General features: G+C 44.1%; 1 protein-coding gene across 7 annotated transcripts; it reads right to left on the bottom strand.

The window, feature by feature from the left end:
- Positions 1-544: 544 nt before the first annotated feature.
- On the bottom strand, positions 545-17,824 carry CCDC180 (coiled-coil domain containing 180). Of its 7 annotated transcripts, XM_040649401.2 has the most exons (37): positions 17,716-17,824; positions 17,229-17,371; positions 15,941-16,023; positions 15,461-15,573; positions 15,236-15,364; positions 14,952-15,062; positions 14,592-14,687; positions 14,157-14,320; positions 13,796-13,930; positions 13,020-13,099; positions 12,765-12,853; positions 12,111-12,233; positions 11,358-11,531; positions 11,031-11,146; positions 10,692-10,818; positions 10,497-10,536; positions 10,158-10,393; positions 9,838-10,055; positions 9,192-9,367; positions 8,540-8,720; positions 7,962-8,093; positions 7,363-7,507; positions 7,035-7,151; positions 6,633-6,719; positions 6,379-6,492; positions 5,870-6,054; positions 5,512-5,576; positions 5,068-5,212; positions 4,492-4,566; positions 4,244-4,310; positions 3,500-3,641; positions 3,044-3,204; positions 2,707-2,844; positions 1,802-1,913; positions 1,455-1,560; positions 1,020-1,158; positions 545-742 (listed from the first exon to the last, which is right to left on the bottom strand). In XM_040649401.2, the coding sequence occupies exons 1-37, from the start codon at positions 17,800-17,802 to the stop codon at positions 611-613; spliced, it is 4,683 nt and encodes a 1,560-aa protein (XP_040505335.1). In that variant the 5' UTR covers positions 17,803-17,824; the 3' UTR covers positions 545-610. The 7 variants fall into 7 exon arrangements, 6 of the variants coding, with proteins under 6 accessions (XP_040505335.1, XP_040505334.1, XP_040505333.1 ...); XM_040649400.2 differs by having other exon boundaries at positions 13,811-13,930; positions 17,229-17,738; XM_040649399.2 differs by having other exon boundaries at positions 7,962-8,090; positions 17,229-17,738.
- Between the last annotated feature and the right edge of the window lie 74 nt (positions 17,825-17,898).

Here is a 17,898-nt window from a genome sequence, read left to right on the forward strand (position 1 = left end):
CTTAGAGGGTTGGATGAGATGATCCCCAGAGGTCCCTTCCAAATGCTGTGGTTTAATTCTTAGAATGGAATGGGCTGGTGTCATGATTTCATGGTTTTTCAGCAGTATTCCCAATCATGTAGATGTGGTTCAGTGGTAAAATTATTACAAATCCAGGCTTTGAGCATGGCAGGCATCAGGCAATGTGCCAGCCTGGTCACGGTTTGGCCTGGTTTCCATGACAATGGGGCAAAGGGACTCACAGAAAACTTAGTTTACCAAATATACCAGCTATTAGACCAAACAGAGTAGCTACTATAGCTGATTTATTTAGTAAACAAAGTTTTGGATTTCCCTTTAGCTCATTGCCACTGCTTTCCTCACCCAGGCCCATCTCCCTGCCTGTTCCCTCCCCCCCTTCCCAGGGTGTGGATCTGTGGGTCCCTTCACCCCCTCATTGCAGAAAGCAGGCCAAACTATGACAGCTGAGAAGGCACATGTGAACACATCCACAAACCATTTACCAACATGCCCCAATTACTCCAGCAAAGATGCAGCAGGGGCATTTTTTCTATGTTAAAGAGGACGTTTATTGGTAGAACAGAAGGATCCGAGCAAGATGTGACTGATGTCACATATAAAGTTGCTTGATTTTCTGGATGGACTGCTTCCACCAATTTTCCCAATGCTGAACTGTTTCCAGCTCAGAGGTACTTTCTTCCTTGATCTGGGCTAACTGCTGCTCAAGTTCACATCTGTATTTCTGTACAAAGAACAACAATTAAGTCAAAATTAGTAGAAATCGGGTATAATTCCTACATCCAAGTCCTGACCCGCCATCAGATCCTAGAATCATAGAACGCCTAAATGATTGCATGCAGACATACAAGTGGATTTTTATGCATGGAGAATACTGCCTCAAGATCTGAAATTGCTCTGTATATTAAAAGTTATCCATACCTGTACAAATCCACAGCAATAACAGACACCCCATCCACACACACACACCTCCCCATAAGAGCCCTTTCCCACTGACCAACCTTATATGCAGCATCTCTTGCTTCCACTGCTGCTATGTGGCCCAGTGTAGTCTTTGCTGTTGTAACTGATGCAGTTTCTCTGACTGTAACACGGTCTGAATCGCCCATAAGTGTGGTCGTGGGTATTCCTGGCCAGGTCCTTAAAGAAACAAAACAAATAAACAACAAAAAACATATCCAGAGGAGAGAGAGTGGGAATAGAAGAGAGCAACCAGGAGCTCTGCACAGTAAACAGAATGCATATTTTCTGAGGGAAAACACACACAGTATCCCACAGATTTGTATATGGGAAAGTAAGAAATAGTGGTAAGGAAAACAACCAAACAATTTTAACAACGGGAGCAAAAAAAAAAACAACCCAATGAGGACAGCGCCTGATGTCAGCCTAGGGAAGAGAAGTGGAATGCAGTGGTGTCCAGTATGATCCAATATTACCTGCTCCCACGTTCAACCAACTGCTCAGCCCCATGGGTCTGTAGAGGAAGACCAGCTTGTCTATGATGAATTAACATGGATGCCTTCTCCTTCGGTGTTACAGTTTCTGGGAGATGATATAAGAGACGTTCAGGAGGAACCAAACAGAAGCAGTCATGCTGCTGCTGCTGTTGCTTTCAAGCAATTCCAAGTAGAAAGTGATGAGCAACTATCATGAAATAGCTCTGCACATGCGACCACGCAATTGTTCCCCACTTGATGTAATAAAGAATATTTACATACCCTCTTCCTATGGAGTCTTTGAGAAGGAAGGAGAACGCTGAACAAGAAATTCCATCATTACTTACTCGGTGCTTGTATGTCACCAATAGTAATGCTTTCATCTAATTCCAGCAGCAGCTTTTCTGTGAAGGCAGCCAGAGCTGAAACGAAGTTCTGGGTGCACTCAGAAGCACAGTCCTGTTGGGACATCGGATACCCCTGAGAGGAGATCCTCTGATAATTCAATCTCCTTTTAGTTTAGCTCCCAAAGAACTGTGCTCCTCTCCAACCTTGATGCTTTGCAACAGCTGCAGATGACAGCCACGGGGTTGCAAATGGCACAGAAAAGGATCTGGAAGTGCCTTATGCAGTACTCTAAACACTCTGATAACCTCTGGTAAAGCATGAAAGCCTACGGAGTTGTGTGTGAGGTTGCCATGTGGTTGTATATTTGGGCTAAGCATCCAAAAATGGATAGAAAAGGAAATCTGTAAACATTACCTTTCCACTCCAAGCAAAAGGCCACTATGGAATTCATGTACTTTGAGCAGAGGGGCTTTCAGGTATTGCTCTAGAAATGGTATGTGTGTGTTTGCACAAATACCAACTGCCCTCATGAGATGCACACAGAAAGAAAGCCTTCCAGGCCTATCTTCTGCAAGTAAAGTAACCAATCAGAGAACGTCACTGTTACTTCAGATGTGGGCTCATGTGTAACTATTCTATCATTAAGAAATGAGCCAACCCTCCTCAGTACATCCTATGAATGATACCAATGATGGGTTAGGTGCACTTGTACGTGCATGTATGCATCAATGCGTACATCAATCAAATGCTGCCAGAATGTAACTTAAAGACGTTGTGCAAACAGCACTGCATAGAACTGAAAACATTTTCCACTTTACTGTTGGCACAGGAGAAAGATGTACCCAAGAGCTCCTCTCCTTTCCATACACAACATCTATCAAGCTGATATTAAGCACTGGCTTACCTGAAGCATCCGTGTGTGGAGGTGAATAGCATCAACGTGGTCCTTTCGCTCTTTTGATTCCCGTTGGCACAAAGCCTCCAGCTGCAGCAAGTTGTCTGGATGTCCCAGTGAGGGGCGTAATTCATTCTCACGTGCAGCCTGCAGGCAAACATATCAGAAATGTTTTCTATAAAGAAGGTGCAATTGAGTCATAATGAGAAAGTAGTAAAACAAATCGCTTTATACTAAAGCATGCGAGCATGACTCATATAACCTTACAGATCCTGAAGAGTCTGAAACTATGAACAATTGTGATGCTTTCAGCACTGCTTAGACTGGAAGCATCCATGACACACACCTTCACGCTCCTCCAGTCCTCCAGCTGCTGATGGAAGGAGTGCTGAATGTTACTGGTGGCACAGCTGAGCTTCTGTTCGTGTTCCTTTAAAAGACCATCAACTGCCAACTGGGAGACATATGGGAGTTCCTCTTCAAACGACTTCAACTGATCCCAGAATTCTTGCAAGCAAAGAAAATTCAGCTGAGGTGAATGTACACTGCAGTGGTCAAATGTGGAGGAATTTTCTCCCTTAAATTCTGTCCCTGACATCCATGACTACAGAAACACTCTTCTAAAAGATGTGACATTGTACAGGTCTATCAGCTTAGTCAGTGGCTCTTTCCTCACATTCTACATTGCAGATAATACATTAAAGATGTTATTGGCCCAATAAAATCAACAGCTTTTCCACTTATCTGCTTTGTTCTTCATTTGTTGCAATTTTCAGTGAAATTAATGGCTGAATTAATTTACCTTTAAGGCAGGAATTGTAGTAAGCATCTATCTGACTTTGGTACGACAGCAGATTCTGTCTGATTACTTCTGCACAACGTTCAAATGTCTCCGGCAGATCTTCAGGCATTGTGATTTGATGCCTTTCTGTGTGGTAGAACTCCTTCAAGAGTTTAAGATAAGACAGAACAGATGCTGATAACACATACAAACAAGTCATATCCATGCATATAGCAGTAGCAGGGAGACAGAAGGCTGTCAATCACTCTCTTATTTGATACCAGTTATCTTCCTCTGCCTGTGCTTTTATTCTATTCCCTATCTTTGAACAGGGAGCGTTTCCAAGACTACACTGCAGCTTAATTACCAATTCTGAAAAGACATTCTCAGTCCTCATACTGCTCCTAACCTTGGTAACATGTCCTCAAACGTTAGTTATTATGATGGTACTATAGTCCTATTCAGGAACTGTTTAACAGACATTTATTCATTAGAATGAAAAAGACTGGGGCTGCCTTGGCTTTGCAGACATGCTGCTATAGTAGTGGATACAGGTGTTGGTGCCCCCATATATTATACCACCTGAGGTTCTGCAATATTTAATCATTAAAAATGCTCTGCAACAACAAGGATTATTAAAAATTAGACACCCTGATGAAGCAAGCAGTTTTTGGATGGCCATCCAAACGTTATGATACAACCAAGCCATTCAGATGACACGTTATGTCTACAGTAGCAAAAGTGACCGAGAAACACTTTTCTTACCTCAGCAAGAGAGAGCAAGTTGTTATTACCCGTCCAGAGAATATTCATAACAATCCCTTTAAAAGTACTGCAAATAAACAAAAACCAATAAGAAAAAAGACAATCATGCTGTATAAAGATCAATCAGTCAGTTCTAATAGAGCAGGGGAATGGAAAATCATCTCTGAAATGATTTGGTCCTTCTCCATTTGTGCAAATGTGATAAAGAGCCCAAGAATGGATCTTTTCTGAAGATACAGATGACTTACTTTGATTCTGGAGGCATCTCCCCAAATATCTGGAATCTCCTGTCTCTGAGAACGGATCTGCTGTGTTTCTGCATGCTAAGAAGGCAAGAAAAATATTGGTCCATAAAGTCGTCTGTTTGTCTGACTGTTGGAGCTAATTGGTGACGTGATGGATACGAAACGGAGGAGAAACTGAGAAAATGTAACTCTAAAACTGGCATTACATGGAAGCTATTGTTGATGACTCTCTCCTCAATGGCTTTTCAGAACTTTTCTGTTGCTCTCACCATTAGACTCGCTCATTTCACCAATTTCATCTAGCTCCAGATGCACCATTCAGATGCCGAGCTAGAAACGAAGCCACGTTGGTTTAAGAGTGGGGTTAGTCTGTATTTCAACTATTACATAACACAGATCAGCAACTGATAAACAGAAGAAAAGCACTTTACCACCTAAAGTCTGAAATGAAGCGAAGGGCTGATTGAGGACACCAACCACAAGATCTCAAGGGAGAAGCATTGGCAGAAAGAAGACTAACACAAATAGCATTAAATTTGTCCAAGAACAGGCAGAACATGTGAGTACGTAACATCTCACCTTCCTCTTGATGACTGTTTCTTAGTAGATGGCTTCCTGGCAACCTGAGCTGCGTGCTCATGAGCAGCAGAGCCCCGAGGACCTTCACCAGCTACACTTAGGTGGGAATTCTTCTTCTGTGTGGTAAGAGTGCTCTTCCTCTTTCCTTATTAAATACAAAGCAGAAGTATAAATGCCAGCTTTCTTCCACAACTTTTGCTATAACAAATACAGGTACGTCATTAAAAACCAAAGGAAAGCCCACCTCATCTTCTGCACCTTTCATTGGTTAAGAGCCAAAAAGACACCATTAGTGCAAAATAAAGACAGCTAAGGTGACAGCGAAGATGCACAGCCCTCCCAGAGCCCACGTGTAAGCCTGTAGCCTGGAACAGCTCGACCTGCTCCCTAACATGCTACAGACTACACTGAGATGAATGTAATAAATTAGAACTTCCAGCACACCTGGTCCCAAAGAAGCACTGCTGTCCTGATTTTGGACTGAAGACTTTCTCCCGGGTGACTGAACTCTGGAACAAAAGGAAGAGCTAATTGGCTTTGGAATACCCAGCTACAAGCTCCCTTCTCCTACCAAGTGTTCAGTGCAGACCAGTTGCTGAGATGGTGTTCAAGCCATGGGGTCACATTTACAACCAACAGCGTAAATGGGAGTACCTTCACGGAGTAACTAATTGCATAGTTGTGCATTAAATTGTTCTCATTGCTATCAGAGGCCTCGTGAAGAGATGAGATATATGTATAGCAAGGAAAATGTAAATCAAGACAGTTACAGAAAAACATAATGAGGCAAACAAGTACTTACTCGAGTAAGTTTTTAATCACGCTTACTGATAAATCATCAACTGCAGATTTTCCCATTCTGCTTGGATTTAACAACGGAAACCTGCCAGCATCCAGCCCCATCATAGCCAGTTTGTGCTCCGCTCGAATGGCAGCAGCAATGGGACCTCGTAACGCAACCTCAGCTGCAGGAGGGGCAAAGTGCTCCTGGATTGGGCACAAAATGAAACCACGTTGGCTGTGGCAGGCACAGCTAGTGACAGCAATACATGTAGTTACTGGCTATAAAATAGATATTCCAAACTTATGCTATTTTGCTTGACAGGCTGGAAGAAAGGCTTCTGTAACTCCAGGAGAAATGTTACAGCCGTGCAGCTCTGTGACACCTAGAAGTGGTTATAAGTAGATCCTCACAACCATCATAAGCACCTAGATATGTACTCTTAAAGATTGTGAAAAGCTTTTAAAATAGATGCACGCTAAAATATCGCTCAGAATTAAATAAAAGGGAGAGAACAAATACTATCCTACATTATCATATGGTCTTGCTGCATTCACTAGCAGGCAATCAAGGTACTGGCTCCTTGCCTTCAGTTCTTTCAGCACTGCTTTGATAAAGTCATACAACTCTTCGGAAGTCAAAGCCTGAAAGATACAGCAATACAAACGGCATTTACTGCATCAGAGAAGCAATGAGATTGTATAGCAAATAGGAGAACAGACACAGAGCCGCCCTGAGACAAAATGTGGTCAAAGTAATATCATTTCATCTGTTTAGAACTTACTTCTTTATCTGCCGTAGGGTGAGCAAAAGCATGGAGCTTCTCCAGGTGGGATTTTAATGCCGCTGCCTGCAAATTGGAATTTGCTACCTGGAACAGAAGCAGATATTGGTGAAGAAGAATCTCATCCACAGGATTTTCAGACTCTCTGAAAGCACAAGGCTTGCTAGTAAGGAGACTCGGTCAGTAACACCCACAAAACCAACAAGCTGCATATCTGCAAGGCCACAGCATTCCAGTACAGCTGCGTGGTTTCAGAGGACAATGACAAAAATCAGTTCCGAATTGACACAAGTAGTTCCTCGTGGTCAGTTCGCCCTGAATTCAGCCAGAAATCTCTTCAGTTGAATAAAAGAGGAACGATTAAAATCCATTCAAACAAAGCTTTGAGGTCTCTGCCCGTACCTCGGATTTGATTTGCACCCGTAGATTTGCCAGTAGCCGTTGGATCTTCTCCATAAAGACTCGATTCATAAAGAGACAATGGAGCCTTGTTTCAGCCCGCTTGATAACTTCAGTAGCCTTTAAAAAGCCCAGAAATAAGAGACAAACTCACTTGTGTTCACTTTTTTTTCTCTCCAGTTTGAGTAATAGAAGTCACCATTTCTACTTACTCTTCCATCACGTATTTGTCACACAGAACAGTTTTAAAGCTCCAATCCAGGGTGGTTATAAATCCCGTTATATATGCCAATATAAGCCACAGTTTGAAAGAGTGAAGCTCTGCACAAACCTGCTCCAAGCACCTCGATTCCATTTTCTCCATATCAGCCAAAATTGACCTCTCAAAAGAGTCAATACTTTTGCTTTCCTTCTGAAGACATTTACTGAAAGACTGCACCTCCTCAGAAGAAAAATTTCCTCCCTCCACAAATAACCTGAAAGCAGCCAGCAAAGGGAAAGCCATCACTTATCATAGAACCATCAAGGCTGGAAAAGACCTCTGAGGTCCTCCAGTCCAACCACTCATCTACCACCAGTACTTCCACATTGACCACATTGCTCAGTACATCTCCACGGCTTTGGAGCACCTCCAGGGTCACCGACCCCACCACCTCCCTGGGCAGCTGTGCCAATGCACCACTGCTCTTCTGGAGAAGTTCTCCCTTTTTTAAATGGTAGCTGAGCAATCCTGCTGCAGAGATATCAAGGCAAATGCGATGAAAAGAGTGTAACAACTGTGGCTTAGCAACTCACGTTCTTTAGAGGAACATCGCCAACCAGGTGAGTAACAAAGAAACCTTAATTTTACTGTTCTGCCCATAGAACAAAGGATGATAGCTAGATACAGGTAACATTAACAACTTCCCTCCAGCAGTATCTCCATAATACCTGCAGCCTTTGAGAAAATCCACATTTGAATCTCTTAATGTTCCCAAAGTTTCCTCCAGGTAGTTCCGATAACTCCTCAGGGACACTCGGATGACATCCAAGTAATGATGGAGCTCTGGGCACACACTGCTGCTGGAAGAGACAGAGAAAACATGTAGGAAGAGGAGCAAGCATTATGGTTTGCAGTCTCCTGGCTTTACGACATCAATAAGATCTGAGAACTCACGAGTATTTTACTGTTCTGAAGGCAACTTATCCAGTGGTGGTTGTTTTGATAACGCTCAGCACACACCAGCAAGCAGCTGGTGCAGTTACAGAGCATCCTTCAAACCCAATTAGCCTATTACTTCACAGATTCAGTAAGCTGGATAAAGTCTAAATAAATCAAACACGGAATCTACGTTAAGGTTGGTGTCCCTTCCAAAAATATACGACAAAAGTAATCCATTTGGAGAGAAAGGGAACAAAAATCATTTCCATTTTCATAGAGTTCCAGGAGAGCCTTTCCATAGCAGACAAAAGGGGCTCAGAACAACGCCAGGATCAGGCAGACCAGCTCTGGCTGCTGGCACACTGACCTCTCAGCCACGGCAGTCCTGAGGAACGCTGATTCCATGTCACAGATCCGAGACTCCAAGTTTTGGATGCTGTCATTTTGCTGATCGCAAAATCTGAGGAATTCAGCTCTCTCCTTCTTCAGAGCCTCTCCCACCTCATTGCAGTGGCACTCCAGGTGCTTTTCATGAAGTAACAGTTCAGCTGATGAGAAAAGAAGACTTACAATATGGTCATTATCCCACTTGGTATGGACTGCCCTGACCACCGTTACCAGAAGCACCAGTGAAACAAAGCAAACTAGACCTCAGAGGACCTTAAAAGCTACTAATAAAGTAGACCCAACTCTTTGACTTTTCTCCTGTTGTTGACTTATGATCTATTTTCCTGTCCTCCCCAAAGAGCCTCCTTCACACTTGGCTGAAGACCAACAAATCCGCCTTAAATCAAGGTTCCCCCCCCCAAAATCCTTGATGCTCCTCATACAAGATTCCCCCCTTAGCAGCCAATCTGTGGCTGCACAGTGCTATTTCACACAGGTAATTCCTCCACCTCCTGCACTCAGAAGTCACCCCCCAGCGTTTTGGTTCCCCAATCCTTGCTCATTCTTTTCCCCCCCCTGTATGATCATCTCCAGATGAAGACGGGGAGTGCTCAGAGTGAAGAAGCAGATACCAGCTCTGACACTGAAGATATTTGTCTCTATGTTCTTCCGCCTCAGTTCACACGAGAGAAGATGCTGCTGAAGTTCTGAACTCAGCTCCCCCTTCTTGGCACCCACAGTGGCCCACGAGTTGGATAAGGACTCTGCAAACCACTTCTCCAAGTGTTCAAAAAAGCGGAGGCGAATCCTATGATTTAAATAAATTCCTACAGTGAGGAATGCTGAGTAATAAACAGAAACGCTCTATACATCTTCAATGTAAGAAATTACCTCTTGGCTACAGGGAGATGTGGTCTCACAAACACTTGCACAATGTTAGTACTGCTCATTTTGTCTACAGATACAAATAATACACATATATTCGATATATCTATACTGCTGAAACAACTAGACTTGCTATTAAAATGCTCTGTCACTATTACTGTTTGCTCACTGAGTTTAACATCAGAACATTCTATTAGAGGGAAACGCCTGTGTGGTTCACCCAGGAGCCACATGTGAAGAGGACTGCCAAAAGTTTATCTTCTTTTTACCAATTAAAAAAGGAAGAACACCAAAATACTTGGATAATTTTGGCATACTTAGTTTGACATTCCTCCCCAAGAGCTGGAATGTTTCTATTACCTAAAGGGAAAGAGAAAACAGTTTCCTACCAACCTTTTCTTCAGCTCCACAAACACTGTGTCTGTGACAAGTGCATGTTCCAGGTGCATAGGAAGTGATCCTTTTTCATCACATTTTGTAAGAGATGTCTCCAGGACATCAGGTTTCCCCCCCTCTTCAGCTCCAAGAATGGTGTAAGTGTTTCCGCTGGAAGTGGAAAAGGTCTCAACAGTGAGTTCAGAGATTTCCTCCCTGCTGCTGTCGAACGTATCCTAGGAAACAAGTGGGAATCATCATCCGTTGCCTCCAACAGTACAATATTAAAAGAAGTGAATAATCAACTTTCAAATCTATTCATTCTCTTGTTCACCTACTTGTGAAAAGCCCATCCTCTGTTCCACGTCTCCTGGTTCATCACTCCCTTGAAAAATACTCCTGTCTTCTTGTTCCTCCCCTTCTTCACTTGCCTGTGCAAAGACCTCCTCGTTCTCAGGAATATTTGTTCCTCCCTTCTGTTCATGACAGCTCTCAGCCTTTTGCTCTTCTCCATTTTCCTGCACAACGCTCTCAGTTTGCTGCTCTCCCTGATTTTCAGCATCCGAAACTTCCTCTGATCATTTCCAGTGAAAGCAGAGTTTTAGTGATCACAATCCAGAGAAACGCAGATGAAAAACAAGCAAGCAAAAGGCCTATTTGTGCTATCAAGGTATTACCTTGACCTGGAAACGTGGAGTCTGTCTTTCCTTCCAAGCTCTAGAAAGAACAACAGAACAATTCTAAAGCAAGGACTGGCTTGCTTATAAGAGGTACAGATTCTTTTCCCAAATAGATCTATTTCATTAAGCTACAATAGTCTCAGAATGTTAATGTACCTGGGAGACTTCAGAACAAGTTTGTCATCTTCATACCTGTTTGAAGACTTCTTTCACGTTAAAATATTGGCTGAGGGATTCACTGTAAGAAATCAATTCCTGCAAAATGGCCTCTGGGTAACTCATGACTATCTCCATGAGCGCTTTGTTGGATGCCTCATACCTGTCAAATGCAAAGCTGTCGCTTAAGAAACTTAAATATGTATAGAAATAAAGTGAAATATGACTACTATGTCCTTAAATCCAAATGTTTTTGATCAAAGTCAAAACTATTATATATATATATATACACACACACACACACACACACACACCCCTAAACTGCACAACCAACTTTCACATACACTGAATAATTTGGCACTACGAAATTCATACCGAGCTCTGATGCCATCCAGACAAGAAAGGGCACTCTCCAAAGATTTCTGCAGCTTTTTCTGTGAGCTCGCTGTTCTCATTTTATGCAAAATGATATCCAGGTGAGTTTCCATCCTCTAAAACCAATAAAAAGAACCCAGTAAAAGCAGGCTCTTACTAAAATGCTTTGTAACTGTTTAGGCTTGATATTTGATAGTATGAAAGCAGCATATAGAAAATCCAGTATAAGTGTCCATCATTACATTTTTATACCAAGCATTCCGAACACAAAAGACTTCCCTGCACTGAGTCCTTTCTTTACATCACACTGTATTTATACGCTCATACCTGAATGGATTTATCCTGTTTCTGTTTGCATTCACTTAATTTCTTCTGCAGTTCACCCTCCTGCTGGGATAGTTTGAGCCGATGGAAGTCCCAGAGAACATTGGCCTCCTGGCAGAAGCTGTACAGATCTCTGCAATTCTGCTCATTGTGTTTAGCCAGCTCCTCAAAGCCTCTCTAAAAAAATACATCCAAGTTACCACGAAATCATGTGCAAGAAGGTGAAATACAAGAGTTAGGGGACATATGGCGTGATAAAAGTTGGCAGCATTCAACAGCCTCTTCTACTCTGAGAGGAGGAAATAGTCCAAGTAAAATAGGTAAGAATATGGACTTTTGTTTTAGAAGCTGAGCCATCAAACCTTCTGTTTATTCTTCTGGCACTGTAAAGCACAGAATCACCAAGATCAGCACAACCCCAGGAGCACTTTGCCATCCTTCATCTTAGGAGCAATTACTCAGTCACCATCACGTATGGGACCATATAGGAGAGGACTGGAGGGAATTTGGGAGCCCATCCTTCCACCTCCAGGCTGGATGGGCTCTACTCATCCAATCCCTGACAATCTATTACAAAACCATCACTGATAAACTCTTCCCTCAAACCACATCCTACGTGTATTACTTATGGGACAGGTACTCAATCACTTCACAGCAAGGCACCAATAGCCTAAGATGAACTTAGCATTTCAGACCATGGCACCTGAATAATAGACTATTCCTGAAGAGGAATAGGAGTAGATGCAATAAACATACAACCATACGCTCCAGTTCTTCTTCAAAGCGACACCGCAGTTTCTCAGTCAACAGAAGCAAGTCAGAAGCCACCACTTCTTCAGCCTCTATTTGAGTGCACACCTTCAGATTCAACAGGTTATTCTGAACAACAACAACAAAAAAACCCACATGAAGTTACTGGCATCCATATAACCTAACGCAATGTCACGTAGCTTTAAAATGAACACGGACTAAAATGATTCGCACTTCCTATAGCTTCAGCATCCAGTTTACTCAACATTTTTTGAAGCAAAGATTCAGCCTCCCAGATCCCAGAAGTAAGCAGCACAACACAGTTCAGATATGGGGAGAAACACAGCTGAGGGGTGACACTTTTCCCCCACGATGAGACAGATTGAGGACAAGACTGAGGGTTCTGACCCTGAGCCCTCTACCTATGCATGGGACAGCACTTCCTCCATCACTGGTAGCTGTTATTGCTTCTACTCATTTCACAAAATGAAACACACAGCAGGTATTCTAGCAGAATAAGGCAACGGTTGGAACTAATTTATGATATAATTGTGTGAATTTATCTTCTCATCTCAACCCTCAAACCCATCGCATTGCAACAACACACTGTATGCTATTAGCAAGAGCCCTTCCAAGGCTTCGCAATGCTATGGTACTGACCTTGCACAGCTGCACTTCTGCCAAACACTGTTGCTGGACACTCTCATACTGGGCACGAATTTTCATTGTACACTTCGTGTTGTGGTCATCTGGAGGGTAGGCAGAACAGAGCATTGCCAACGCTTTGCTATTTCACAGAACACAGCAAGCGTACTTTCAAAGCACCAATCTGATTTGTTACTGATAGGGGAAAAAAAAGAGACAACAGAAAGAACTGCTCGGAGTCCAGATTGGTTGGCTGATTTCCCAACATACCTATGCTGCTATTTAAATCCACCAAGGAGTTGTACCACTCATCAATCTCGGCTTGTGTGCTTGTTGGAGGCAACAGGTCGCTATCAAAATAGGAAAAAATACATCAGGTCTCCTCGGAGATAACCCAGTCAGTTGTTAAAGGATAACACTGTAAATCAACATAACCAGGCTGCTCTGCTTTATTTACAGCCATTTCAGCAATGGAAATAAATCAAGACAAATGCTGTTTTTCAAGGCCACTGTTTACCAACTAGGAATTAAACCTTCATTGTTGTTGCATCCATTACAAAAGAGAAACTGCATTTGAAGATCACAGCGTTGCAGTATGAGGTTCTTTCCAACATTCATCACTCATTATACAAATCAATCTCCCACCCAGAAATTGGACAGCATCACCCATTTTTACATATACACCCATCCATGTCCACCTCTTTCTACTAAGCTCCATACATCAGTAAGGTTTACTTCTGTGTTGCTGCATTTCTCACCTTCGATAGCCCCTTGGCAGTGCAACAGATGCACTGAAAACCAAAACATAGATTTTTTTTTCCATTAAAAAGACTTTTATGGAAGAAATTTAAGCCCTGCCTCACTGCTGCATTGGACAACAGCACACTGAGGTGCAGCAAAGAGCATTCAGCACATCAAAGGCTAACAGGACGGCTTGGGTTGGAAGGACCCTTAGAGACCATCCAGCTCCATTCCCAGCCGTGGGCAGGGATGCCACCACAAGTCCCTCACTGACTACACCAAGAACTCTGCTTTTGTTACTGTACTCTCTTCTGTCATACGTAAGGTGCTGCAGCAGTTCCAGCCTCTGTTCATTAAGCAGAATCTGACCATTCATCATATTTTCCTTCTCTGTTTTCACCGTTTGGGGATTCTGTATTTCTTCCTTTGCCATAAAGTCTCTGTAGGATGGAAGGACACACTGAGGTGATTACGTGTTGGGAAAAAAGGAACGCTTGAAACAACACAAAATGTATCCTATGAGTACCAATTGAAAACAAGAACACTGGATTTTTAGTTTCATTGGGGAAAAAAATACTAAAATACTTTTTGTAGAAAACACGAAGGAACACGGGTCACTTTGTGCTATTCATGCTTCAAAACACGACCTGCTGTCAAACTTCAGACCTGAAGCTCTGAATGATGCAGTTCTTTCGGATGAGCCTCCAGTCCTTGACTCTGTCTCTCCACTTCAACTGAAGCGATAATTCCCTTTTCATCTCTGATTTCATCAGGTTGAAGAACAGCTTGGCTACTGCCCTCTGATTCGCCAACAGTGCTCTGTTAATCATCTGTGCATGAAGACACGAAGATGGGAATAAAAGCAGTATGAGACAGGAATAAAGTGCCAGCTCGATGTCAGACTAAGGATGAGGAATTGAAATGATGAGGGACACGCAGTATAGGAGCCCCTCTCCTACGTGGCAGGGATTGATGGGCAGAAGTGATCGTTTCCATTTGAACAGGAGAAGAATAAAGCTCAGGGGGGGAATAAAGCTCGGGGGGGATTTCAGATCGCTCTCTCCTTACAGGTAAAACTGCCTCCCAGTAAGGAGGACTTACCATGGCCTCGTCATTAATGAGCCTGTGAACATCGGCTGATAAGAGGAAGGAAATTTCCTCCAGCCTTGCAGCATGCTTCCTCAGCACATCCGTTATCTGTACAACAGAAGAGAACCAAAAAGGCCCAAAGGCTCTGTAGAACTGCTTGCCTTCAGGAACTTCAATGATATTAACAAGAATTGAGTTTCCCCCTCCCCCCTCAAATAAATTCAATTGGTTGACAGATCGAGAAGTGACCCTTAAAATGCTGATTCTAAATGGTTAGCTACCAATTCATAAAGATAACCAAAAATAAATCAGGTTTGTTCCTATTTGAGTGATTCTTTTCTGGTGTCTGCGATTCCTGAAATCTGAGCTCACTTTGTCAGCTCGGCTCCGTTCCACCCTCTTTAAGGTTTCATCCCATTCCCGAATCCACTCCTTTCTGGTCAGGGATTCCTGCTGGATGGTTGCCCACAGTCCTTCCAGATCCTGCAAGAAGGATTTACCCTCAATCTCAGTGAAAAAATACGTGTGAAAATAAATGCTTTCATATCAGAAAGCTGCAGCAAGGCATGTGCAGGTGTGCTGCTGTGCTGACAGACCAGACTGTGAACAACAGGTATCAACAAATGGAAGAGCTGACAGTGGCAAAACTGCCTTACTTCAATCGAGAAGCCTTCCAGAGTGGCACTGAGCTCCATCTTCGTAAGAACCACCTCCGTTTTTCTATCAGATTCCATCAGTTTTGTCAAAAGCACTTTTCCAGGTTCCAAAACAAAGGGCTCCATTTCCTGAAAGCAGTAATGAAGTCGGCCCCATCTCTTGAACATCAGGCTCTCAGCTTTGCCTGCTGCTCCAGACTACCCACACTGCCACCCCAGCCTCACCCTGGCGATGCAAGCAAACTCATGGTGCATTGAGGTCAGTGCTGCATCGTGGCGGCCTCGGCGGCGTTCTGACACGAGCTCCAAGAGGTTGTGCCTGCTTTCCTCTGGAACCTCTGAGAAGAAAGGGAGGACGACGGAGCTTAGAGCTGTTTGGAACAATATACTGCTAAGTCAAAGCTCTGAGCTCTGTCATTTGAGCAGCATTCAGGTGCAATGCTGGAAAATGGCAGTTCCCATGTGTTAAATCTGCTCATCTCATCACTACTTTCTGAACACTAATTGGCACCGATTGATATCTTCGCTTTGTTTCTGCCCTACACGTGGATTCTTCATTGCCAGAGTTATGTACAAATCATTATAAAACGCATCAGATCATTTCTGAGCTCAGTATTATACCTTATCCAGCTCAGGACGTTACACATATGGTGGTTCCACAAAATGCAAATGGAAATATCTGACATTAAGGGAAATAGGTTTTACCAACAAGATCAGGTAGGGCTCTGACTTCCTCAGCTGCAACGACATCCTCACTTCTCCAGGATGCCTGAGATGCTGTAGCTGCCCTGAAACAGAACATAAAGCCTCACTTTGTACTCAGGGAGACCACAGGTTTGTAATTGGTGCAATACTCCATTTAATTGGCAAAACGTAACATTCAAGTCAAAGAAAGCTTCTAACTTCAAAGAACGGGGATCATAGGGTTAATGTTTTGCTCCTTAAATGGAAGGAAATGGCCTTTACCTGCCCCTGTTCTCTCTATCAGTGCGCTGTGCTCCTGCCTGGGAGAAGGGCAGAGTGAGGGTGTGCTTAATCAGCACGAGGGTTGTGGTGTAAAGGATGGAGGCATTAATTTACTTTCATGCTTATGAACGTTGCTCAGAGCAGAGCTGAGCAGTCCTACAGCTGCATAGCACCTGTCCCCACTGACACGAAGCTAAAGCAGACTAAAGGGAAGGAAATAGCTTTCAAATATATGGGAAATTAATCTAGTTAAGAGTAATGGTATCATTGCATAATCGTTTACAGCGATTAAAAGAGTGTAAAATACAGCTCAACGGTATATTTTACTGTATTACTGTTATTCAAAGGAAAGTGCAGCAATGACAGCAGAGCAGCAAGGACCCAGGCTGCAACAAGAGAGAATTTGTTCAAATGCAACAGGCAGAGAAATAAAGGAAAGAAGCTGCTTACCTTCAGAAGGCCTCAGCTATGCAGGGATCCACAGCAAGAAGCCCTCACCTCCACTGCCAACCCTTAAATGAGGTCTGGGCAGGGGTGGATCCTGGCTCCAGCCCTTCTGGTCACTCAGATACATTGCACACACCTGAGCTGCCCTGGGTTGGCCCTGCCTTCCACCAGGTGCTCAATCACTGCTTCAAGCTGTGACTTAGCATTCCTGCTACAGTTACACGTAACAGATGGTATCAGTAATACAAACAGGCTTACACCCAGGTGGCTTTGAACAACAAAATAGTCATCCAGGAGCCTTTTAAAGTACAAGTTGTGCACATGTAAATCATTACAGACGTTTGGTGGGCTGATGGTCGGACTAGGCCATCTTAGTGGCAGTTTCCAACCCTAATGATTAGCCTGAGAATCTGTGCTTTAAGAGGCAGCAGCTCAGTGCAACTCATTTCCCATCTGGAGCAAAGGAGATAGACTGTTACAGGTGCCGTGACCACAAAACGCAGCTCCCAGCGTTACAACTTCGCACCCACAGCCACGGAATCACACCGACGCGCAATCAGTTCCTCCGGCTGCTCTCTACCTGCCCTGCCGCGGCTTTGCTCCCGCAGTCCCCGCCTTCCCATCGCACAGCCACGGCCCCTCTCCAGCCGTGCTGCCCGGCTCCTCGCGCAGCCACAGCCGCCCACCACTCCGCGCTGCTCCCAGCGAGCGCCCGCGGCGAGCCTGCAAAAGCCCACAGCAAAACGGGTTGGAATCCACTCCAGACCTACTGAGCAGAGAATCACAACGGATTAATGGATAAGAGACGGGAAAGGCTGCAGAACAGAACAGCCAAATAAAATAAGGTATACGTATAACGATTTTTATCCATGAGGTTCCCCCCCCCCCCCCCGCGTCTGAAAGCGATCTCTCCGCCCTCTGCATGGAATTGAAGCAGTGCACGGCTGCAGGCAGCGCTCCGGAATGCCGCAGCCGAGCTCACCGCAGGGTTACACTTCCTTTCTACTACAGCAAGCACAGCAGCACAACGAACCTATCCGCCTATCGCCCCTTTCTTCTTCTTTTACCTGGTCCTCGAAGAGCTGCCGGTAGACTTCGCCGTTGGGAACCACGCGCTCTGCCCCCCCCCGGCCGCGCGCCGCCGCAGCCGCCATTCATTCCCGCAGCATCACCGGCACGGACCGCCGCGTCGCGCGTCGCCATGGCAACGCCAGGGGGCGTGGCCAACAGCCCGCCTCGTTGCCATGGCA

This window comes from Gallus gallus, chromosome 17 (genome assembly GCF_016699485.2).
Source record: "Gallus gallus isolate bGalGal1 chromosome 17, bGalGal1.mat.broiler.GRCg7b, whole genome shotgun sequence".
Lineage (NCBI taxonomy): Eukaryota > Metazoa > Chordata > Aves > Galliformes > Phasianidae > Gallus > Gallus gallus.